The sequence below is a fragment of the Hemitrygon akajei genome, unplaced genomic scaffold, assembly GCF_048418815.1.
Source record: "Hemitrygon akajei unplaced genomic scaffold, sHemAka1.3 Scf000069, whole genome shotgun sequence".
NCBI lineage: Eukaryota > Metazoa > Chordata > Chondrichthyes > Myliobatiformes > Dasyatidae > Hemitrygon > Hemitrygon akajei.
In genome coordinates this window covers 1,372,560-1,397,360 of record NW_027331955.1, presented here as the reverse complement: position 1 = coordinate 1,397,360, position 24,801 = coordinate 1,372,560, and the positions used below count along the sequence as shown (strand labels likewise).

The 24,801-nt window shown below is 43.3% G+C and overlaps 3 protein-coding genes across 3 annotated transcripts in view; 1 reads left to right on the top strand and 2 right to left on the bottom strand.

Annotated features, from left to right (window-relative positions):
* Positions 1-7,889, top strand: part of LOC140722102 (uncharacterized) — a 36,198-nt gene extending 28,309 nt beyond the window's left edge. Inside the window, exon 3 of the transcript XR_012097530.1 lies at positions 6,962-7,889. The gene's annotated coding sequence lies outside the window, so the exon portion shown is untranslated. The remainder of the gene's footprint in view (positions 1-6,961) is intronic.
* Positions 7,890-9,657: 1,768 nt separating this feature from the next.
* LOC140722081 (uncharacterized) lies at positions 9,658-18,636 on the bottom strand. Its single transcript, XM_073036877.1, has 2 exons — positions 18,563-18,636; positions 9,658-12,110 (listed from the first exon to the last, which is right to left on the bottom strand). The coding sequence occupies exons 1-2, from the start codon at positions 18,634-18,636 to the stop codon at positions 11,231-11,233; spliced, it is 954 nt and encodes a 317-aa protein (XP_072892978.1). The 3' UTR covers positions 9,658-11,230.
* Positions 18,637-19,098: 462 nt separating this feature from the next.
* On the bottom strand, positions 19,099-23,569 carry LOC140722079 (uncharacterized). Its single transcript, XM_073036876.1, is given in 3 exon segments — positions 19,099-19,226; positions 19,229-21,009; positions 23,519-23,569. Coding segments are annotated over 2 exon segments (1,497 nt in total). The 5' UTR covers positions 20,598-21,009; positions 23,519-23,569.
* Between the last annotated feature and the right edge of the window lie 1,232 nt (positions 23,570-24,801).

Sequence of the window (24,801 nt, the reverse complement as noted above, 5' to 3'; positions counted from 1 at the left end):
GGACACACACGCTGCCTCGGCTGAGGCTCGAACTTATGACTTTCAGATCGCTAGTTCAACACCTTAACCACATGGCCACGCACCACACATTATGACATAGTGAAACAGGCTGTGCTCAAAGCTTACGAGTTGGTCCCAGAAGCAGACAGGCAAAAGTTTAGAAATTTGAAGAAATCTGTGAACCAGACATACGGAATTTGCTTATGAGAAATTTGTGTGTTTTGACCGCTGGTGCACATCTGAACATGTAAATGATGATTTTAACAGCTTGAGAGAGCTGGTTTTAATTGAAGAATTCAGAAGGTGCGTCCCTGATGACATAAAGACGTATTTAGATGGAAATGATGCTGCCACTATGCAGGAATCTGCTAGATTAGCAGATCAGTTTGCTTTAACTCATAAAGTTATGTTTACCCTGAATAAGAGTTTCCAAAAGGCACTTGTCAAGTTGTGGGTAAACCTAATGAGCTCACCCCAGTGGCCTGTACCTGCATTCGGTGAACCCTTTTCCAAAGTTATAGTGGATTGTGTTGGCCCATTGCCAAAGACTAAAGCTGGCCATCAGTATCTGCTAACCATTATGTGTACTGCATCCAGATTCCCAGAGGAAATACCTCTCAGAAATATTAAAGCTAAAACTGTGGCGAAGGCTCTTACCAAGTTTTTCACGTTATTCGATTTGCCTAAAGAAATCCAGTCTGATCAAGGATGTAATTTTACATCTGGATTATTCCAGCAGGTAGTTTCTGAACTGGGAGCAAAACAAATTGCATCATCTGCATACCATACAGAATCACAAGGGGCTTTAGAAAGATTTCATTCTACCCTCAAAACAATGATTAAGACATATTGTGTTGAAAATGGAAAAGACTGGGATGAAGGAATACATTTGCTTTTGTCCAGATGAAGGAATACATTTGCTTTTGTCCACAGAAAGAGAGTCAGTACAGGAATCACTGGGCTTTACTCCATTTGAACTTGTATTTGGTCACAGAGGGACCTTTGACCTTGTTAAAAGGAACGGTGGATTGATGGGGATGTACATGTTAACTCGTTAGACTATGTTTTGAAGTTCAAAAATAAACTACACCAAGCCTGTAGTCTAGCGAGACAAAACTTAAAGATTTCTCAAAACAAAATGAAGTGTTGGTTTGATAACAGGGCTCGCGAAAGAAAATACCAGGTGGGAGATAACGTGCTTGTCTTATGTTGACGAATCCACTTCAGGTGAAATTCGTATGACATAGTCTCCCAAATTAATGATGTGAATTATGTTATTAAAACACCCAACTGACTTGAACTAACACAGGTGGTACACATAAATATGATAAAGCCTGTTTTGACAAGCAGGTACCATCTGTGTGTGTTGTTGTCAAAACAAATGAAACTGGCAACCCTGAGAATGAAACAATTGACTCGTCTGAGACTTTTCACAAGCCAAACATGGTCCCAATTAGGCTAATGAACTCGGTTGTTCCAGAAAACATTGCTAACAAGTTGTCTCCTCTGCAGCCAAAGCAACAACAGCAGCTGAAGGAATTAATTCTGAAGTTTAAAGATTTATTTCCCGATGTCCCCAAGCAAACCACGGTCGCAGTACATGACGCAGGTATTGGTCAAGCCAAACTGATTAAACAACACCCACTTCGCATGAACGTAGAAAAGTGTAAACTGGCTGACCAGGGAATTGAGTATTTGCTGGAGAATGGTATTATTTGGCCTTCAAAATGAGATTGGAGTCACCCTGCATTATTGTGCCCAAACCTGAAGGTAGTGTTAGATTTTGCACTGAATATAGAAAGGTAAATGCAGTAACAAAAACAGATGCCTATTCTATCCCTAGAGTGGATGATTGCATCGATGAGGCTGGAAAACCCAATTTCTTACAAAGATTGATTTGTTGAAAGGGTATTGGTGTGTTCCATTGACGGACAGAGGTAGAGAAATTTCTGCGTTTGTGACACCATCTGGGTTGTATGAATACAATGTTTTGCCTTTTGGAAGGAAAAATGTTCCAGTAACATCCCAGAGAATGATTGATTTTGTAATTCGAGGGTTAGAACACACAGAAACCTATATTGATGACTTAGTTACAGGGAGTGGCACTTGGGAAGAGCATATCTCTGCAGTAGAAAAGCTATTTGACAGGCTTTCCTAGGACAACCTTACAGTTAACTTGGCTAAGAGTGAATTTGGCCATGCCAGTGTGACCTGTCTTGGCTATGTTGTAGGTCAAAGCAAGTTGGCTCCTGTTCAGGCAAAAGTCCAGGCAATTTCTCAAGTTCTTATTCTGACTGCTAAGAAGGCTCTTAGAAGGTTTCTGGGAATGGATGGATATTACCGTAAGTTCTGTAAGAACTTTGCTGCTATCGCTCTGCCTCTGACTAATCTCCTGAAGAAGGGTGAAAAGTTTATTTGGACTGAGCCTTGTCAGAAGGCATTTGATTGATTGTTATCAGTATTTGAGATTAGGCCAATCAATGTAGTGCTGTCAGCAAAATTTAATTAGCAGATTGGAGCTGTGGGTGGCAACACAAGTCATGGGTGCACAGAGAGTAAAGAAGGGGGCCAAAGTGACAACCCTGTGGGGTATGTGTGCTGAGGGTCAGAGAGACAGAGGAGATGGAGCCCACTCTTACCACCTGCCGGCGATCTGACAGGAAGTCCAGGATTCAGCTACACAAGGCAGGGTGAAGGCCGAGGTCTCTGAGCTCCTTGTCGATACTTCATGCCTTTGTATGGCTACTGCTCTGCCCATGACTGCAAGGAACTGCAGAGAACTTTGGAGAGCAGAGAACATCAGAGAAACAAGCCTCCACTCCATGGACTCTGCCTACACTTCCCCTCCCTTGGAAAAGCAGGCCATGTACTCAAAGAACCTCATTACCTGGACATTCTTGCTGCAAACCCGCTCCCCCATCGGGGAAGAGATACAAAAGCTTTAAAGCGCGTAACACCAGGCTAAAGGATGGCTTCCTGTCTGCAGTTACAAGCCAAATGAATGATAAAATGGACTCAACCTCACAATGTAACTCAACGTGACCCTTCAGCATATGTCAATCTGCACTGCACTTTCTCTGCAGCCATAGTGCTTTGTTACAGTGAGTGTTTTGTCGTATATCAGCTCAATGTATTGTTGTAATGTATCGATCTGTGTGGATGGTACATCAGGCAAGATTTCCACTGTAGCTCAGTACATGATGATAATAAATAAATTTCCCATTTTAATTGTGTGGAAATATTAGACAGACTGAGCTTCTGCTCTGGAACCACAGAAGGAAACTGAACTGTTGTCATTTCTGTGGAAAGCAAATATATGGAAAATGCTTCAATCTCACATTACGATCTGCAGTAACTGGGATCAGGTGACCGGTAGTGGGTCTCCCATATCAATATCAGAATCAGGTTTAATAGCACCGGCATGTGTCATGAAATTTGTTGTCCCTGCGGTAGCAGTAGAACCTAATTCATAACAATAGTTTTTAACAATTGTGATTTAAAATAAGAATATACATATCTAGTACAAAAATAGAAAAAAATTAAAGATATAATAAGCTATTTTAATTGTGTGGAGCAATTTGACTGACTGGGTGTTGCTTTGGAAATTCTGAAGTGAAGCTGAATTAAACTTTCCACATTTACGAGAAGCTCAGATAAATAGAAAAGGCTAAATTCTCACATAAATGGGTCAGGCACCCAGAAACATCGGCTGCACTTCAGCACCTCAAAACAGTGGAATGAAACATGCAGAAACTATTGCAGAGAAAAAAAAAACATATTGTCCACCCACAACGAGAGGACGTGACAGATCCGGATCTCACTGACTTGTCTGAACGGGGAAAGGTGAAGCTACACGTACACGTAGAGCAGTGACCCGCAGATGCTGCAGATCTGCAGAAAAACATGAATGGGAAACGGGATCAGGTGACGGGTGGAGGGTTTCCCTCCTGAACCGGTGACTCTGCTCCTTGCCCCTCACACGCTGCCCGACCCATCCACCACATTCCCCGCATTATTCCATATTTACCCCAGATACATGTTTATTTTTCCACACCATATCTACACCGATCCCTTTCACTCCACCTCCAGGTCACAGAGTCACGGGCTCGATTCCCATCCCGGTCCAAAACATAATTCAGACCCAAACAGGAAATGTTCACGTTTCATTTAAATCAGCTCTGCGTTTATAAGCACTCATTTCTGTTCACATTCCTCCGGACTCAGTGGACAGGAACACTGAAACATCAGGCGAGAAGCCACAGGAGGCCATTCAGCCCCTCTAACCATCAGCAAGGTGGCGGCTGTTCTCCCATCTCAGCCACATGTTTCTGCCCGATCCTCATTTCCTCGATCCCTTCGGTCTCCACACATCTGCCGCCCTCTGTTTTATGTGAGGACGATCACCGAGTCTTCACCGCCCTCTGTGGAGGGGATTTACAGATATTCATCACCCTTGGAGTGAAGACATTTCCCCTCATCTCAGTCCCGGACAGTGCATCCCTTTTTCAGAAACTGGGATCCCTGGTTCAGCCGGTGTTTGCCCCCAATGTGGTGAATCCCTCTGCTGGACACCACCGTGGGTTCAGACATTTCCACAGATGAGCCCCTCCTGTCCCCACCGGGACAAACATCCTGTCCGCCCCCTCTCTCACCATCTTCACCCTCTCAATAAAATCCCCCCCTCCCCGGGGAACCGGCATCAAACCGACGGGCCGAGCGGCCTCCTCCTACCTCTCGGCGATACATCAGACTCCGGCCGCAGGAGACGCTTCACAAAAGCCCCCAACTTCCCTCGGAGGGAAATGGAAATAAATCAGAAAGCGGACATTTACTTTGAGGTTTTCTCCGCTCTGAAGAGGCGGTCGGCGCTTGAGCGGGAGACGGACTCAGCGGGGTAACGCCCACTCGGCTTGTCCGCCTCCGCGACTGGTTGTAACCAGTGATTGACATCGCTTCGCACCAATGGGAATAGCGCAGCTCCTGAATCCTCTGTTGACAGCGGTGGGGGAGGGGCTGGTCACGTGATTATTAGCCCAGCCGTTAAACCGATAAAGCTCGAGCACAGAAGCGCGTGGGTGACGTAAGACACCGCGCACGTGAGGGCAGATCCCGGTGTGGGGAGCCCATGTGTGACGTCAGGCGCGTGGGGAGCTGTGTCTGACGTCACCTGTGGGAGAGCGCTGGCATTTAAAAGCACCTTAATGGACTTTTCAGTGGGACAACAACATTAATGACGGGTTTCATCACTGAATCCAGTGTTGTGGGATGTAAAGTCCCCTGTTATGTGACCGGCTGTGCCGTGTTGTTGGTGGAGTGGGCAGCGTGGTGTTTGTCTCGATTCGGGTCACAACACCAGAATTGCCAGCGGGGTCCACACACAGTGTATTAGTCAACAGAAAACCTCTCGTCCCTGCAGTCTTTGTCTCCTGGTAAACTCAACACCCTGACAGTGTGGACCATAGATACCCCTTCCTCTCAGAGTCAGGGAATCACTCAGACAGCTGATAGCTGAGAGGATTATATTTATTGGTCATTAAAGTTCACCCAGATTCGTTTGGACGGATTTGATGCGGAGTTCGGGGTGTCACAGTGAAAGGGCCGGACGGCCGAACTCTCTCCGTTGTCCAAACATCCTTCCAGGTGAGGCGACGCTTCACCTGTGAATCTTCCAGGGTCGCCCATTGTGTCCGCTGCTCCCGATGCGGCCGCCTCCACAGTAGTGACACCGGATCCTAAGCAGTTGTGCGGGGTAGAGTTGTTTTCTTTTTATCGGGGGTCGATTTTATTGTTCCCTTTTGTGCGGGAGGGGTGGGTTTTGGGGGTTGATGATCGGGATGACGTTCTTTTTTATGCGGGGGGTGGGGTGGGAGTTTGATTTTTCTGTCTGATAGATGCTGCCCGGCCTGCTGAGTCCCGCCAGCATTTTGTTTGTGTTGCTCTGAATTTCCAGCATCTGCAGACTTTGTCGTGTTTGTGATTTACCTCTCCGTTGTCTCTCCCGCCTCCGGCCACTGGTCCCTCTGTAGGGACCTCCGGCCACTGGTCCCTCTGTAGGGACCTCCGGCCACGGCTGGTGCAGCCCAGAACCTCCTGCTAAACGCAGGCGCAGTGCCGACCGTAGCTATTATTCTGTTCAGGCGTCCGTGAAGAAGGGTCTGATCTCGGGTTTGGTGGAAATCGGGGGCCGGCTGCCGTGGAAGCACAACTTTGTGGGCCGAAGGGCCTGTATCGTGCTGTAGGTTTTCTATGTTTCTATGAAAAGTGCTCTCCGGTCCCGCAGCCCCGGTTTTAGCTTTGCGCCCGAGCCCGGGCTGTGGGATCAGTTAGTTGTGGTTCCCAGGCTCGGAGGGGTTTGGGGTGAGGGGGATCTGTCTGTGTGTGTGTGGTTGTGGGTAGAGGTTATGGGTGGACTATGGGTGTGGGGAGAGGAGGGAAGGGTGCGGGGCCGTAGTCGGGGGGGGGGGGGTTGGGGGTTGGGGTTGCTGTTGTGAGAAAGTGGGATGATCGGACGTTCCGTGACCCGGGTCAAATAAAGTTGTGAACGGGGGAGGATTTGCTCCGTTGTATCGGACGCTCGCGTGTCCTTTCAGGAAGCAACAATTCTCTCTTCAAATGAATTACTGTCTAATCTTGCTGCTAACATGGTGTTTGTTACAAAGCCCCAGTGCCTGGAAGAGCTGTCACGGTCATGGGCTGTTGATGCAGACTGGGATGGCGGTGGGGTGTCAGTGACCTCTGTATCAGAGAACAACACGGGTTTCTACATCCTCCTGTGAGATATAAATATCCTCACAGTGGATTCGCATCAGCTGGCATATCTGGAGTTTGCAAAGGGAAAGGGAATGGGTAAGGGGCTGAGGAGAGACAGTTTTAATCAGGAAACCAACGTCCGGGGTGGAGGGGTACAGGAGCTGCCTGATAGATCGTTCAACAGTAATTGTGTTTTAATATAATCTCACAGACGGTGACTGAGGAAGGAGCTTGTTGATGGAGGATACCCGGAGGTGAGCAGGTCAGACACGGTATCAGGAGAGTGACAGTGATGTGATTTCCTGTGTCACGGGTACAGACAGTCGTCTCCAGTGAGGAGTTAGTGTGGAGATGCAGCTTCCCTGGAGGTGGAGGAAAGAGGACACACCAACAGGTGGAACCAGCTGTGGGAAGACATGGTTTGTCAGGTCTGACGACGAGCTGAATGTACAATAACCTTCAGACTGAATCAGAAAACCGTTCTGAGGGTATTTGAAATGTCAGAAGCAGGGGAGATGTGATCCCATGTCTCCATCAGACCCTCAGTGAGATGGTTCCAGTTATAACGTGCAGGGATGAAAGCACAGTGTTTGGAGTCTGATTTAATCACTGATTCTGACACAGTGAGAGGGTTAGTTTTACTGTAAGGCAGCAACATTAATGGAAGACACAGAAACTTCATCAATTGCCAGTTGTTTAGCAAAAGTGATCAATTTGTCTATTACCTTGACAGAAATAGCTATTTCCAGTGGTGACAAAGGGGTTCAGTCTGGTTTACTTCAGGTTAGAGAGGGGTGTGGAGTTTTGAAATCAATGCCTTGCGGTGCCACCATCGTTAATTTAGCATGTCCAGAGTGGTGGATCACACAGCACGGAAACAGGCCTTTGGCCGGCCATACCTGTTCTGACCATCCACTCACTGTCTACACTGGTCCCATTTATCAGCACTTGGTTCATAGCCGACTGTATCTCGGCAGTTTCAATGCTCATCCATTTCATAAATGTTGTGAAGGGACCTGCCTCCACCACCACCTCGGGCAGTGTGTTCCAGGTTTCAGCTACTCTCTGAGTGAGAAATCTCCTCCTCAGATCCCTCTAAACCTCTTCATCCTCTGATTAAATCTATGCCCTCGGATCTGTGACACCTCTGTCCCAGGATCGTGGCCGATATGGGCATCAGTGAGGCCTTTGATAAGGTTCACATGGTAAGTTGCTGTGGAATGTCAGACCACACGGGATCCAGGGAGAGCTGGCTCACTGGATGCACAGTTGTCCTGATGGTAGGAAGCAGAGAGTGATGGTGGGAGGCTGTTTATTGGACTCGAGGCCCGGGGCTAGTGAGGTTCCCCAGGGTTACACCCCATTGCGCTCATTATTCATTGATATTTAATGATATTTGCATTTGCACAGTTTGTTGAATTCTTTGAACATCAACCATTGCTACGTCATCTAGATCAATAATTTGGTTAAGAATGTACAGGATATGGAGAGTAGGTTTGCAGCAAGTTCAAACAATTAGGTTTTCTTAAAGATATTAAGTATAAACTCTCCGCTCTGTTTCCCTCTGCGCATTCGACCACCCCCTCCCCTTACTGTCTTCCCTCTCTGCCCCGTCCTCCCTCTCACCCTGACATTGGACATACGTTCAGGGTGAAAGTGAATTATTTTCGGGGAATCTGAAGGGGGATTCTTCACTCAGAGGTTGGTGAGAGTGTGGAATGAGCTGCCAGTGGAAGTGGAGGATGTGGGTTTGATTTAGACACTAAAGAGGAATTTGGGTGAGGACGTGGATGGGAGGTGTATGGAGGCTCTGGTGCAGGTAGCTGGAAGTAGGCAGTAACAACAAAAACAGGTCGGCATTGACTGGAGGGGCCGAAGGGCCTGTTTCATTGCTGTTGCTCTCTGTGACTCTAATAATATTCTAATTTGTAATTTCCACATCAGTACTTTGCTGTTTATGACTGAACCCAGACATTTACCTAAACAAGAATTGTAAGACTCTTGGCTGGCTACAAAGAGCATTTACAAGCTGCATTTCTTGCCAAATGGGTTGTTAATAAGTACCGACCATGCAGGCCGCCCAAACTTTTGCTTCGGGCCCTTTTCCTTTCTTGTTATTTTGAAACTGTAAAAGATGGAAATTAAAATCTAATCTTGCTTAAAATATTAAAGAAATGTGTCATCTTTGACTTTATGCCTTTTGCAAATCAGGTCATCTTTTACTCGCTGAGCTATTCACAGGAACAGAAATTTTGACCAGGGGTGCCCAAACCTTTGCAAGCCACTGCTGGACTAAGTGTGTAAATGTAGGACGGGACTACGTTGAAAAATAAATGTGCTAGGTTTTCCAAAATTGACTCCTTCCACCTGAGGCCACGAATATATCAATCACCCCTCCTATATATTTTCATCAAAAATGAACAGGATTCAGCACTCCATGTGTGTATATGTAATCGTGATGAGAAATACAGACCAGAACACGTACATGAGAGGCCAACTCAGAAAAATAAATCATCACTCTGGAAGAAAACATTAACCAGTGGAATGAGTATGACCCTCCATGGGAGACATCCCAACGATCTGAGCAGACGAGATGGTGACAAATGAGCCCTGAATAAGGACGTTCACTCCCAATGTCATTCTTCCTCAGCCTGAGATCTGAGGAGTGAAGAACATCTCAGACAGAACTGCAGTCAGCTCGACTTCTTCAGTCTGCAGGAAATTCAAGGGAAACCTCTTCTTCCAGAGTGATGACAATTTGGAACCCATCACCACAGGGAGAGTGAGAGGTGAACAACAGGGGAGGATTTGAAAGATCTGTTGTGGAACAGAATCAGGTCCAGCCGGCCTGAGTTGACTCTCTACTGTACACTAGGTGTGTTATAAATTCACTAAGTACCAGAGATAGTGATTAAAATAGAACTGATTTATTTGTCACAGATCCAGAATATTAAACTCCAGTCCTATTAAAAGTGAATGTGCAGCAGAAGAAACTCCTTCTATGCCCAGTGACCTGGATGGAGAACTGGGTGTGGTGAGCAGCAGCAATAATTGCAGAGTTCAACACCTACAATCACTCTCAAAATTGCATTCAGCAACGGTGATGGACAAATATCCAGCATGCAGCTTATTGAAACTTTCTCCCCAGTGTGAACCCGGTAGTGTGTCACAAATGTAACGCGCTGTAAGGTTTCACTGCTGATGCAGTGGACTCTCTGCAATGTTTCACTGCTGAGTTAATGGCTTCTCTGCAGCAGCAATGTTTAGGGTAAGACTAGAGATAACAGGGTTTTGGAGTGTTCGGCTATCCAATGACAGAAATGTTCTTCCTTGTGAGTCTGGAAGAGAGATTTTCATGGCCTTTTGCTGGCGAGAGATGAGAAGAAGAGCGTGGGCCCTTTTTCTTTCTTTTTGATTACTTCACTAATCATCTAGTCAAAGTAAGAATTATACATCTCAGTCATTTATTCACATATTGTGTACTGTTTGTTATTTCAGGGTACTGATTTGTAACAGGGCACACATCACACAACATCCACCCAAACAAGATTTCTTAAGTTTGGCCGGGCTGGGGGGTTATCACCCCCTATATTTAGCTGCGAGCTGAAGCAAGAGTTGCATAGGGTTAGATTACTGAGTGAATCGCTTCCGAAATATACAGCAGGTGAAGGGTCTCTCCCCAGTGTGAACTCAGTCATGCACATCAGGTTGATTTCGCTGAGAGAATCTCTTCCCAAAGTCTGAGCATGAGATCGGCCTCTCCCCAGTGTGAACTCGCTGGTGTCTCTGCAGTTGAGATGTCCAAGTGAATCACTTCCCACACACTGAAGCCTGAATTATGCTTCACCGTGTAAGCTACGCCATACGCTCCGCATAGCCACGTACCTGACGCGGCACCCTAGGCCATACCGTACGCCATAGCCTAATGCGCACCTTACGAAAATGTAACTGTGCGTCACAGACCGTGAGAACTGTGATGGGTCTGCTTGGTAGCAGCACATTTCCTCCTAGGGATTTCCTGTTGCTTCGAAGTTGGAAAATGGGCCAAATCGAGGAGAGGTTAAGTGAGGAAGTCAGAAAATATTTACATTTGTACGACTCTTCATTGGTATATTATAAAGAATGGCAAATGACATGAAATTCATGCAAATAAATTTCCACAAACATCGGTTTGGACGTCACGAACTACACTAAGAAATGGAAAAACTTCTCTCTTTTCTGCGCTGCAGTAATTTCAATAAAAGTAACTCTTGTTCAACATCTATTAGCTCCAACTCCAACAAGATGAACTCAGCAGTCGCCATCGTTCCCAACTCCACGAGTCAATTCAACACAGTGCCATAGAACCTCAACACCAACTAGCGTTTTGCCAGAGCAACGCAGACACACAAACTCACAAGTAAAAATGCTCACAACGACATAGGCCACTTGCGTGGGCTACTGTGTATGCTACACTGTAGCGTCTGCACAGAGGGATAATTCAGGCTTGAGTCTGTGAACGGCCTCTCCCCAGTGTGAACTGACCAGTGTGCTTGTAGGTGGGCTGACTGAGTGAATCCCTTCCCACAGTCTGAGCAGCTGAATGGCCTTGCCCAGTGTGAACTCGCTGATGTACCTTCAGTTGGGATGACTGAGTGAATCCCTTCCCACAGTTTGAGCAGGTGAACGGCCTCTCTGCAGTGTGAACTCGCTGATGTACCTTCAGTTGAGATGACTGAGTGAATCCCTTACCACAGTCTGAACAGGTGAATGGCCGCTCCCCTGTGTGAACTCGCTGGTGTGCCAATAGGTGAGATGACCGAGTGAATTCCTTACCACAGTCTGAACAGGTGAATGGCCGCTCCCCTGTGTGAACTCGCTGATGAACCATTAGGTGAGATGACAAAGTGAATCTCCTCCCACAGTCTGAGCATCTGAACGGCTGTTCCCCAGTGTGAACTCTCTGATGTACCTTCACTTCAGGTGAAGAAGTGAATCCCTTCCCACAGACGGAGCAGGTGAATGGCCGCTCCCCAGTGTGAACTCGCTGGTGAGCTATTAGTGTGGATGACTGAGTGAATCCCTTCCCACAGTCTGAGCAGCTGAACGGCCTCTCCCCAGTGTGAACTGACTGGTGTCTCAGTAGCTGCGATGACAAAATGTATCCCTCCCCACAGTATGAGCAGGTAAACGGCCTCTCCCCCGTGTGAACTGACTTGTGTGCTTGTAGTTGGGATGACTGTGTGAATCCCTTCCCACAGTCTGAGCAGGTGAATGGCCTCTCCCCAGTGTGAACTCGCTGAAGTACCTTCAATTTAGATGAGCATGTGAATCCCTTCCCACAATCTGAGCAAGTGAACGGCCTCTCTCCAGTGTGAATTCTTTGATGTACTTTCAGTTGTTATGAGCAGGTGAACAGCCACTCCTCAGTGTGGACTTGCTGGTGAACCATTTGGTCAAATGACCGAGTAAAACCTTCCACACAAATTCAGTAAATGACCAGCCTCTGCCCCAGTGAGAACTAACTGGTGTGTCCACAGGTGGGAAGACCAACTGAATCCTTTCTCACATACAGAACAGGTGGATGGCCTTGTCCCAGTGTGAACTTATTGATGTCCCTTCAGTTGAAATGTCCATCTGAATCCATTCCCACTGTCTGAGCAGATGAATGGGCATTCACCCGTTGAAAATGACAGACGTGCCAGTCGATCAGATGATAGAGTGAATCCGTCTCCGCAGTCTGAGCAGGAATGATGATCAAGTGAATCGCTTGCTCCACTTCTTAAATATCTGGACAGAGACAGCAAAACTGGTGTGTTGTGTTTTAGATTCCCGTAGAGAAATTTCTTGTGATTCGTAACCTGTAAAAAGATATACAAAATCCATCAGTGGGTGTAGGACACCATTTCAGATGAGATCACTGAGTTGTCAAGGTGTGATCTGACATCACACAGTTACAGTGAAGTTCAACCCAAGTTGGAGAGAGAAATCATCATCTAACTGGGCACAATGCTGGTATCTGGAATGACTATCAAACTCTCTGATGCTCCTCCTGTCTCTATAAGAATGGAGAAATTGACTAAACTGATAGCTAATGAAGAAGAAAAAAGAAGCAAAAAAAGAAGAAAAAAGAAAAACTTGAAAAAGAAAAAAAAGGGTTGTTTATAATATCTCACAAGAATACATAATCATCAGTGTCGTCAATTCCGATCCTCTCAACATAAATAAGATTAAAGCTGAAAAATCCAATAAGCTTGGAACAGGGTCATATTACATCATATGAAAATATTGAATAAATGGTCTCCATATCTTTTCAAATTTAATAGAAGTATCGAGTACATGACTTCTAATCTTTTCTAAATTTAAACATAACATAGTTTGAGAAAGCCAGTGAAATACAGTGGGAGGATTAATTTCCTTCCAATTCAACAAAATAGATCTTGTAGCCACCAAAGTGAGAAATGCAATCATTCGACAGGCGGAAGATAAATGAAGTGAGTCCATCATTGGTAAACCAAAAATTGCGGTAATAGGATGGGGTTGTAAATCGATGTACAATACTGCAGAGATAATATCAAAAATATCTTTCCAATATTTTTTCCAAAAGCGGACATGACCAAAACATATGAGTTAAAGACGCGATTTCAAACTGACATCTATCACAAATAGGGTTTATATAAGAATAAAAATGAGCTAATTTAGCCTTGGACATATGGGCCCTATGTACGACCTGAAATTGTATTAATGAATGTTTGGCACATATAGATGATGTATTAATTAATTGAAGAATTCTATCCCAATTCTCAATAGGAATAATAAGATTAAGCTCTATTTCCCAAAAATTTTTTGTCTTATAAAGGGGCTCTGAACGTATCTTCATAATTACATTATAAAGTTTTGATATAAGCCCTTTTTGAAAAGGGTTTAATTCAAACAAACTCTCCAAAATATCTGAAGACACAAAATTTGGAAACGTAGGAAGTACCGTACTTAAAAAATGCCTAATCTGTAAATATAAAAAAAAATGAACTCTAGGCACATTATATTTATTAGATAATTGCTCAAAAGACATAAAACAATTGTCCGAAAATAAATCAGAAAATTTTAGTAATCCCTTAGTTTTCCAAGCCGAAAAAGCTTGATCTATAATTGAAGGGTGGAAAAAGCAATTAGGTACAATAGGAATATTTAAAACGAATTGAGTCAACCCGAAAAATTTCCGAAATTGAAACCATATACGTAAAGTATGTTTAACTATCGGGTTGTCAATTCATTTCGGCAATTTAGAAAGAGCAAAAGGGAGAGAAGTCCCTAAAATAGAACCCAGAGCATAACCTGGTACCGATTTAATTTCCAACCTCACCCAATGAGGGCCAAAAGATCCATCCCAGTCTTTCAACCAACATAACAAATATCTAATATTAACTGCCCAATAATAAAATCTGAAATTAGGTAATGCCAACCTACCTTCCTTCTTTGTCTTCTGTAAGTATATTTTACCTAACCTGGGATTTTTATTCTGCCATATATATGAGGAAATTTTTGAATCAACATTAGTAAAAAAAGATTTCGGAATAAAAGTTGGTACCGCTTGAAAAATATATAAAAACTTAGGTAAAATAACCATCTTATTAGCATTAATCCTACCTATCAGAGATAAAGATAATGGTGACCACTTAGTAAACAAGCTTTTAATCTGATCAATTAAAGGTAAAAAGTTAAACCTAAATAATTCTTTATGGTTTTTTGTGATTTTAATCCCTAAGTAAATAAAAGAGTCATTAACTAATTTAAAAGGTAAATTTCCATAACTTGGGACCTGTCTATTCAAATGAAACAATTCACTCTTATTAAGATTTAACTTATACCCAGAAAACTCACTAAATTGAGCCAACAATGATAGAACTGCTGGAATAGATTTCTCAGCGTTAGAAATGAATAATAATAAATCATCTGCATACAAAGATACCTTATGAATATCTGTCCCACGATTAATACCCGAAATATCCTGTGATTCTCTGATGGCAATTGCCAAAGGTTCTAAAGCAATGTTTTATAGTAATGGGCTAAGAGGACAACCTTGTCTAGTGCCCCGAAATAAACGAAAGAAGGGAGATCTTTGATTATTAGTAAACACCGAGGCTACTGGAGTGTGATAAATCAGTTTAATCCAAAAAATGAATGTCGGACTAAAATTAAACTTCTCCAACACATAAAATAAGTAAGGCCATTCAACTCTATCAAATGCTTTCTCCGCATCTAATGAAATAACACATTCTGATGTGCTATGTGAAGGAGTATAAACAATATTCAGTAATCTCCTAACATTGAAAAAAGAATAGCGATTTTTAATAAAATCGATTTGATCTTCCGAAATAATTTGGGGTAATACCTTCTCCAGCCTGGAAGCCAGTAACTTGGAAAAGATCTTGGAGTCCACATTCTATAAAGATATTGGTCTATAGGATGCACAGTCAGTAGGGTCTTTATCTTTCTTCAGTATTAAAGAAATGGAAGCTCTATAAAAAGATTGTGGCAAATTCCCCAATCTCATTGCTTCTTCAAAAACCCTGCATAACCAAGGAGAAAGAGTAGCGGAAAAACATTTTAAAAATTCTACTGTATGCCCTTCTGGACCTGGTGCTTTCCCAGAATTCATTGAGGAAATAACCCCTTTAATTTGTGCATCCGTAATAGGAGTATCTAATATTGAAAGATCATCGGATGATAATTTTGGAAAATTCAATTTCCCAAGAAAATCACACATGGTATTATGATCCTGAGGGAATTCAGATTGATACAGGGAGGTATAAAAGTCTTGAAATGACTTATTTATCTCATCATGGTTAACTGTCAAATCCCCATTCTGCTGACAAATCTTAGTGATTTGACGTTTAACCAAAACATTCTTCAACTGACTAGCTAACAGTTTACCCGATTTATCACTATGTATATAAAAATCAGATCTGGTTTTCATTAATTGATTTTCAATCGGAGATATAAGTAATAAACTATGTTCCGTTTGAAGTTCAACCCTTTGTTTGTAAAGCTCCTTACTAGGAGTGATCGAATATTTCTTGTCAATCTCTTTAATTTTATCAACCAATAAAAGAGTTCCCTTCTTAATGCATTTTCTCAGACCAACAGAGTAAGAGATGATCTGTCCACGTATATACGCTTTAAAAGTGTCCCAAAGTGTTCCGCAAGAAATATCATCCGTGGAATTAGTTGAAAAGAAGAAATCGATCTGCTCCTTCATAAATTTAATAAAGTCCGGATCTTGCAATAAGTTAGAGTCAAATCGCCATTGTCTAACATTAGAAGCTGTATCCATAAATTTAATAGAAAGTTTTAATGGAGCATGGTCAGAGATAGCTATAATATCATAATTACAACCAATTACCGATGGAATAAAACAAATCAATAACAAAATAGTCAATTCTCTAATAAGAATGATAAACATGTGAGAAAAAAGAAAACACTTTGTCGTTAGGATGCCGAAATCTCCAAATATCAAAAATTCCATTATCAGTCAAAAAGGAGTTAATACAAGTGGCCGACTTATTCGGTAAAATCTGAATAGATATAGATTTGTCCATCAAAGGATTTAAACAACTATTAAAGTCACCACCCATTATTAACTTATATTCATTTAGATTAGGTAAAGAAGTAAATAAGGACTTAAAAAAATCAGGACAATCCACATTTGGAGCATAAACATTAACCATAGCAACCTTTTTATTACAAAGTAAACCCGTAATTAACAAAAATCTACCTTTCATATCCGAAAGGATATCGTGTTGAATAAATGCAATAGAGGAGTCAATAAAAATTGAAACTCCCTTAACTTTGGCATTCGAATTCGAATGATGCTGTTGACCCCGCCAAGAGATAAAAAAGCGATATTTGTCCTCCTTCCTCACATGAGTTTCTTGTACAAAAATGATATGAGCATTAAGTCTTTGGAATACTTTGAAAATCTTCTTTCATTTAATCGGATGGTTTTAACCATTAGTATTCCAAGACACAAAATTAATGGTCTGAGCCATGCTTCTAAAATCAACCCTTTGGTATAAAAAGGGTTAACCAAATTATAAACTCATGCACCTGGAAGAGGAACAAAAATAAAGAGCGGACCCGGAGGTGACGACACCGTAGACATATCTGTAGTTCAAAAACAGCCCAAATGAAAAAACTAAAACAAACTGGTAAAAGAAAAATTAAATTAGAAAACAGACCATCCCCCACCCCCACAAGAAAAAGAAAAAAAGCCAAAATATGGCTAGAAAAAGGAAAAAAAATGAGACTAATTCTACCCCCATATCAGCGGAAGACCACTCTGTATATAAAGGATATATATAAAAAAACCACCCCAACTTTAAAAATTATAATCACTATACTAAAAACCATACTTCTTAATATACTTAGTTGTAAAAAAAAGAATAAAATCACTAAAAGCTTATAAATCGGGTTATAACCCAAACAAATCAAGAAATATTTAAACTATGATAAGCGATACATTATAGGAAGAAGACGAGAAAAGCAAAAATAACGCCATTTTAAACAAAACCAAGAATATTTTTCCAAAAAACCACCATCTTAATAAAAAAGAATTCACCTTCGAAGGGTTAAAAATATACCTTCGAGGGAACAAAAATAATAGTCAAAAATATAGTATAATGGTTAAAGTGTATAAAACAGAGCGATTAATATAACGAAAATACACTTTAACTTAAATATAAAGTATAGGATAAACCTACACCAATAACCAGAGACTAACTCTGGTTTGAGGAATCAAAAACCATCTTACACGATCAGAATCACTCATTTATTAGAGATCAGTGTCTGTACCAGTAGGGAAGTTCTCCTCCAGATACTTTCTCGCTTCAGATGTAGAAAGGAAAACCTGGCGTGGAGCATTCGATGGAGAGATTCTAAGCTTTGCAGGGTATAAGAGCGCAGGTTTTAGATTTTTCTCATAACATTCAGACATCAGAGGTTTAAAAAGAAGCCTTTTCTTCATAACTTCAGGACTAAAATCTTCAACCAAACGGAAATGGTAATCTCGAAATTTAACCATTCCAACCCGCCGAGCCACACGAATAAGTTGTTCTTTGTCGTGTACATAATGAAACCGGACAATTACAACTGAATTTTTAGCTGGAGCACTCGATGAACAACGCCAAATTCTATGTGCTTGATCAAGTAACGGGGAGTTATCTGGGAAAACCGTGGGAATGCATCTTTTAAAAGTTGAGCAAAATATTTCGAAGGGTCGTCTTTTTCTATGCCGTCTGGGAGACCAAGTATACGTAGGTTCTGTCTTCTGGACCAATTCTCAAAGTCGACACTCTTGGCTTTAAGTGTTTGCACCAACTTAGTGGTCGAAATTAAATCCTGTTGCAATTTTTCAATTGTCAAATCTCGTTTCCGAGCTTCTTCTTACAGAGACGCGATAAGAACTTGTTGCTGGTTAATTAATAAATCCATCTTAACCATATCATCTTGAAAAGCCTTTATATCTTGTTTAAAAATTTGTTGTAGTTCATCAAATTTTTTATCCAAAACCTCCATAAACAGTTCATAAGTTAACTCAGTGCGTTGCGGTTGAGCTTGCTTCTTTCCATTACCATTCAGGTTGCACCCAGGTTCTCGTCCTTTAGATCTAAGAGCCATTTCTGTTTGCATATCTTCAAAAATTCACAATAAACTCTTAACAATAAGCCCAAGAAAATAGCAAGAATCTTTTGGTGTTGGTAAAAATAAGTTAGATAAGGGTGATCAAAGGTTAAAAAAAGTAAAGGTTATGGAGCGAATCTAAAACAGTACTCACTCCATGAGCGTCTCCCGCTGACTGTGCATCACAGACTGCGGGAACTGTGATCGGTCTGCTTGGTAGCAACACATTTCCTCCCAGGGATTTCCTGTTGCTTCGAAGTTGGAAAATGGGCCAAATCAAGGAGAGGTTAAGTGAGGAAGTCAGAAAATATTTACATTTGTACAACTCTTCATTGGTATATTATAAAGAATGGCAAATGACATGAAATTCATGCAAATAAATTTCCACAAACATCGCTTTGGACATCACGAACTGCACTAACAAATGGAAAAACTTCTCTCTTTTCTGCGCTGCAGTAATTTCAATAAAAGTAACTCTTGTTCAACATCGATTAGCTCCAACTCCAACAAAATGTACTCAGCAGTCGCCATTGTTCCCAACGCCACGAGTCAATTCAACACAGTGCCATAGAACCTCAACACCAACTAGCATTGTGCCAGAGCAACGCAGACACACGAACTCACAAGTAAAAATGCTCACAACGGCATAGGCCACTTGCGTGGGCTATTGTGTATGCTACACTGTAGCATCTACACAGAGGGATAATTCAGGCTTGAGTCTGTGAACGGCCTCTCCCCAGTGTGAACTGACCAGTGTGCTTGTAGGTGGGCTGACTGAGTGAATCCCTTCCCACAGTCTGAGCAGCTGAATGGCCTTGCCCAGTGTGAACTCGCAGATGTACCATCAGTTGGGATGACTGAGTGAATCCCTTCCCACAGTCTGAGCAGGTGAATGGCTTCTCTCCAGTGTGAGCTCGCTGATGTACCTTCAGTTTAGATGACCGTCTGAATCCCTTCCCACAGTCTGAGCAGGTGAACGGCCGTTCCCCAGTGTGAACTCTCTGATGTACCTTCAGTTCAGATGACTGAGTGAATCCCTTCCCACAGTCTAAGCAGGTGAATGGCCGCTCCCCGGTGTGAACTCGCTGGTGTACCAATAGGTCGGATGACCTAGTGAATCCCTTACCACAGTATGAGCAGGTGAATGGCCGCTCCCCTGTGTGAACTCGCTGGTGTGCTAATAGGTGGGATGACGAAGTAAATCCTTTCCCACAGACTGAGCAGGTGAATGGCCGCTCCCCGGTGTGAACTCGCTGGTGTACCAATAGGTCGGATGACCTAGTGAATCCCTTCCCACAGTCTGAGCAGGTGAATGGCCGCTCCCCTGTGTGAACTCTCTGATGTATCTTCAGTTGGGATGAGCAGGTGAATCCCTTCCCACAGTCTGAGCATGTGAAAGGCCGTTCCCCATTGTGAACTCTCTGATGTACCTTCAGGTCAGGTGAACAAGTGAATCCCTTCCTACAGTCTGAGCATCTGAATGGCCGTTCCCCAGTGTGAACTCTCTGATGTACCTTCAGGTCACGTGAACAAGTGAATCTCTTCCCACAGTCTGAGCATCTGAATGGCCGTTCCCCAGTGTGAACTCTCTGATGTACCTTCAGGTCAGGTGAACAAGTGAATCCCTTCCTACACAGTGAGCAGGTGAACGGCTTCTCCCCAGTGTGAACTTGCTGATGTCTCTGTAGGGTGGATGACTGAGTGAATCCCTTCCCACACACTGAGCAGGTGAACGGCTTCTCCCCAGTGTGAACTCGCTGGTGACTGTGTACGTGGGATGACCGAGTGAATCCCTTCCCACACACTGAGCAGTTGAATGGCCACTCCCCAGTGTGAACTAACTGGTGTCTCAGTAGCTGCGATGACAAAATGAATCCCTCCCCACAGTATGAGCAGGTAAACGGCCTCTCCCCCGTGTGAACTGACCTGTGTGCATGCAGGTGGGATGACTGAGTGAATCCCTTCCCACAGTCTGAGCAGGTGAATGGCCTCTCCCCAGTGTGAACTCGCTGATGTACCTTCAGTTTAGATGAGCAAGTGAATCCTTTTCCACAGTCCAAGCAGGTAAATGGTCTCTTCCCAGTGTGAACTCTCTGATGTAGCTTCAGTTTAGATGACTTAGTGAATCCTTTCCCACAGTCTGAGCAGGTGAACAGCCGCTCCTCAGTGTGGACTTGCTGGTGAACCATTTGGTCAGATGACCGAGTAAAACCTTCCACACAAATTCAGTAAATGACCAGCCTCTGCCCCAGTGTGAACTGACTGGTGTGTCCACAGGTGGGAAGACCAACTGAATCCTTTCTCACACACAGAACAGGTGGATGGCCTTGTCCCAGTGTGAACTTATTGATGTCCCTTCAGTTGAAATGTCCATCTGAATCCATTCCCACTGTCTGAGCAGGTGAATGGGCACCCCCTATCCATTGAAAATGACAGGCGTGCCAGTCGATCAGATGATAGAGTGAATCCCTCTCCGCAGTCTGAGCAGGAATGATGATCGAGTGAATCGCTTGCTCCACTTCTTAAATATCTGGACAGAGACAGCAAAACTGGTGTGTTGTGTTTTAGATTCCCATAGAGAAATACCTTGTGATTTGTAACCTGTAAAAAGATATACAAAATCCATCAGTGGGTGTAGGACAACATTTCAGATGAGATCACTGAGTTGTCAAGGTGTGATCTGACATCACACAGTTACAGTGAGGTTCAACACAAGTTGGACAGAGAAATCATCATCTAACTGGGCACAGTGCTGGCATCTGGAATGACCATCAAACTCTCTGATGCTCTTCCTGTCTCTATAAGAATGGGGCATTTCTGCCATCTCCAATCTGTGACCTGGCTCAGTTTGACTCTCTCCATTGGTATTATTCCCTGTTCCCACTGAGCTGCCTGGCCCCACAGTAACTGAAACACGCTCACCGAAAAAGCCGGCAGTGCATTCCACACATTTCAGCCCTGGGAAAACAAACCTCTGGCTATGCACACGATCAATGTCCCTCATCATCTTATACACCTAAAAAAGGCTCTAAACATAAACAAGGAAATTACACATTGCTTTGAGGATTTGTCAGAAGTCTACAAAATCATGAGGAAGAAGATTGGGTAAATAAATGCAAGCAGCTTTTTCCACTGAGGTTGGGTGACAACTAGACGGCATGGGTAAGTGGGGAAGGTGAAAATTTAATGGGAACATGTGGAAAAGCTCTTTACTGAAATGGTTGTGAGAGTGTGGAATGAGATGCCAGCACAACTGGTGAATATGAGCTCGGTTTTACTATTTAAAAGAAGTTTGGATGGGAGCCTGGATGGTAGAGGTATAGATTTGTGTAAAAAGGGCCCAAAGGATATTGGGGACTCAGTTCACCACAACCACAAACTGTTCCTGCTGCCACCATCCAGGAAACGGTATCACAGCAAAAGGACCAACAGGCTCCGGGACATCAACTTCCACCAGGCCATCAGACTGAATAATTGATTTCTGTTTTCCTAACTGTCCTATGTACAAACTAATTATTATGAGTTAATTTAAATGACACATTGCACATTTAGATGGTAACGTAACGTAAATATTTCTACTCCTCATGTATATGAAGGATATTTGTAATAAGGTCAATTCAATTCAATTCACCCTCTCCACTATCTGTTCTGTCAATCTAGCTCCCATTCCCCCTACAACTTATTTAAACCACATCACCCCCCCCCCCAACACTACCTCCAGCAAGCCTTATCACTAGGATATTAGTTGCCTCTTGGTCTGTTCCCCTAACTAACAAATCTCCTATCACCCCTTTGACTTTCGTCTGTCAGGTAATTGCCCCCAACAGTGTCTAAAGTGGTCCACCTGCTGTTGTGCAGGATAGCAACAAAGTACTCTGCGATGGCTATTTAACCTCATTCCCCTTCCTGACTCTCACACAGTTTCCTGTGTCCTGCACCTTGGGTGTAACTCACCTCTCTTCATGTCATATCTATCACCCCCTCCAACTGCTGGATGATCCAAAATTCATCCATTTCAAGTTCCAACTCGTTAAAGTGCCGGGTTACAAGCTGCAGCTAGATGCACATCTTGTAGGTGAGGGCATCAGGGAAACTGGAGGTCTCCCCTCCTTCCCTCCTATATCCCCTCTAATTTGTAATATCCAGTGTGCAGATAAATATTGTACTGTGCATTTTTTTACCCAGTGATAAGATGTGCACAGTGAATTTTATATAGAGATGTATTCATTTTCACAGCTAGCAAATCACGGTCAATAGGAACTTTGATCTCCTCTGGGTTCGTAATGGGTAATGAAGGATTTTCTCACCAAAGCTTTTGCACATTGTCCATATGTGGTTTGCTTGCTAAACTATGCTTTAAAAAGTCAGATTTCCAAATATCAATTCACTTCTTCCCACTTGCAAATTCTCCAGCAACTTTTGCATCACCACAATACACACAGGTAACACCAGTTTCTGTATTCTACATAATTATTCCCCCTGAACCCTCCCCCAATGACTGACGGTGGTGAACTCAGTGAATGCAATGCCAATGAATATGAAGGGAAGGGCAGTAGTCTGTCTCATTGGAGTCTGGCACATTTGTGATCTGAAAGCTACTTGTTGCCCAGGGCAAAGGTGTTTGATATCACTAGGTACCTAGACAGAATTGGACAAAACATGTTCTCACCGCTAGAAAAGTCCATTACAAGAACACACACAAAATGCTGGAGGAACTCAGCAGGCCAGGCATCAGCTATGGAAAAGAGTACTAATGCTGAGTTCCGCCGGCATTTTGTGTATGTTGCTTGGATTTCCAGCATCTGCAGATTTTCTCTTGTTTGTGATTGGAGGTAGAACAAAGCTGATTTTCTCAACTGGTGATATAAACGATTTTGTTCCCTTTCTCCGAGTTCCTAATCCTTGCATTCAGACAGCTGGAGCTCAGCTCTGTCTGAGAGATCCATCGGTTCCCATTCCCTCATCAGCCGGAAGCTCCCCGGGGCCCGTGGGGCTGAGAGAGAGGGGAGAGAGCAGGACGGTCCCGGGATTGCGGACTACGGTGCCCGCAGTTCACAGGAATCGTCCCTCAGTCGGTGCTTAAGATAAAAACACAGAGAATCGATCTTACCCGCAGACGCTATTTCCAAGGCCTTCTGTGTACCGTGCGCATGCGTGATACCTGGTGACGTCATCGGCCCTGACGCCTGCGCATCTGTTCGGTGCTTCAGCGCCGGCGAAATTTTAAACGCACGGCCTTATGGGTAATCACGGTGCCATTAAATATTTCTGCAGGCTCTGGTGCAATATTCATACCTCATTTTTTTCGTGTGTGCATAGAAAAATCTGCAGTTGTTTTAACGCCGAAAGCTCCCATAAACAATATACTCAATATCAACGTTATCCAATGCCAAAGTAAAATGCAGATATAAAACACAGGAGATTCCACAGTTGCTGGAAATACAGAGACACACACACACAAAATGCCACATTTTCGAGTGGATTTACAAATCTCTCCTCTCACTCACTTACTTCGTGGATTACTGAGCTTTTCTACTTTACCATCTTACAACTTTAAGCATTGTTTCCCAAGATTGATTGTTTGGGAGCTATATATACGCACAACACTGTTAACTTCTGTTTATTTCGTTTAATCTTTTATATTTGGAGTAGATACAGATAAAGCTAGTGGTTTTCACATCGAAACCAGACTCCATTAGTGATCTATTGCTGCTGGTACGTAACAATTGCAACAACCCAGCTGTCTGAGGCACAGTCCTTTAAAATTGGTGAAAATGACCCAAAACGTTGAAAAGAGCGGAGAAGGAGTTTAACCAACTTCGTCCAGAGCCCTGAAGAACGTCAAAACCACAGTGAGCTCATCGTCTTATTCAGTGTGGAGAAAATCATGCAGGTGCATAAGATGATGAGAGGCATTGGTCGTGTGGATAATCAGAGACTTTTTCCCAGGGCTGAAACAGCTAACACGAGGGGGAATAGGTTTAAGCTGCTTGAGAGGAGATGTCAGAGCTAAGGTTTTTAAACAAAAAGTGGTGTGCGTGTGGAATGCACCGCCAGCGACGGTGGTAGATGCGGATACAATAGGGTCTTTTAAGTGACTCTTAGATAGGTACATGGAGCTTAGGAAAATAGGTGGCTATGCGGTTGGGTAATTCTCAGCAGTTTCTAGAGTAAGTTACATCGTCGGCACAACACTGTGGGCCAAAGCGTCTGTAGTGTGTTGTAGATTTCTATGATTCAATGAAATTCAAGGGAAATCTCCTATCCCACGGAGTGGTGACTCGTTGCAACCTGTCATCTCAGGGACAGTGAGAGGGAAATGGCAGGGATAGATTTTGATATTCTGATATGGAACAGAAACATGGGCCATGACCAGATGGGCCGAGTGGACTC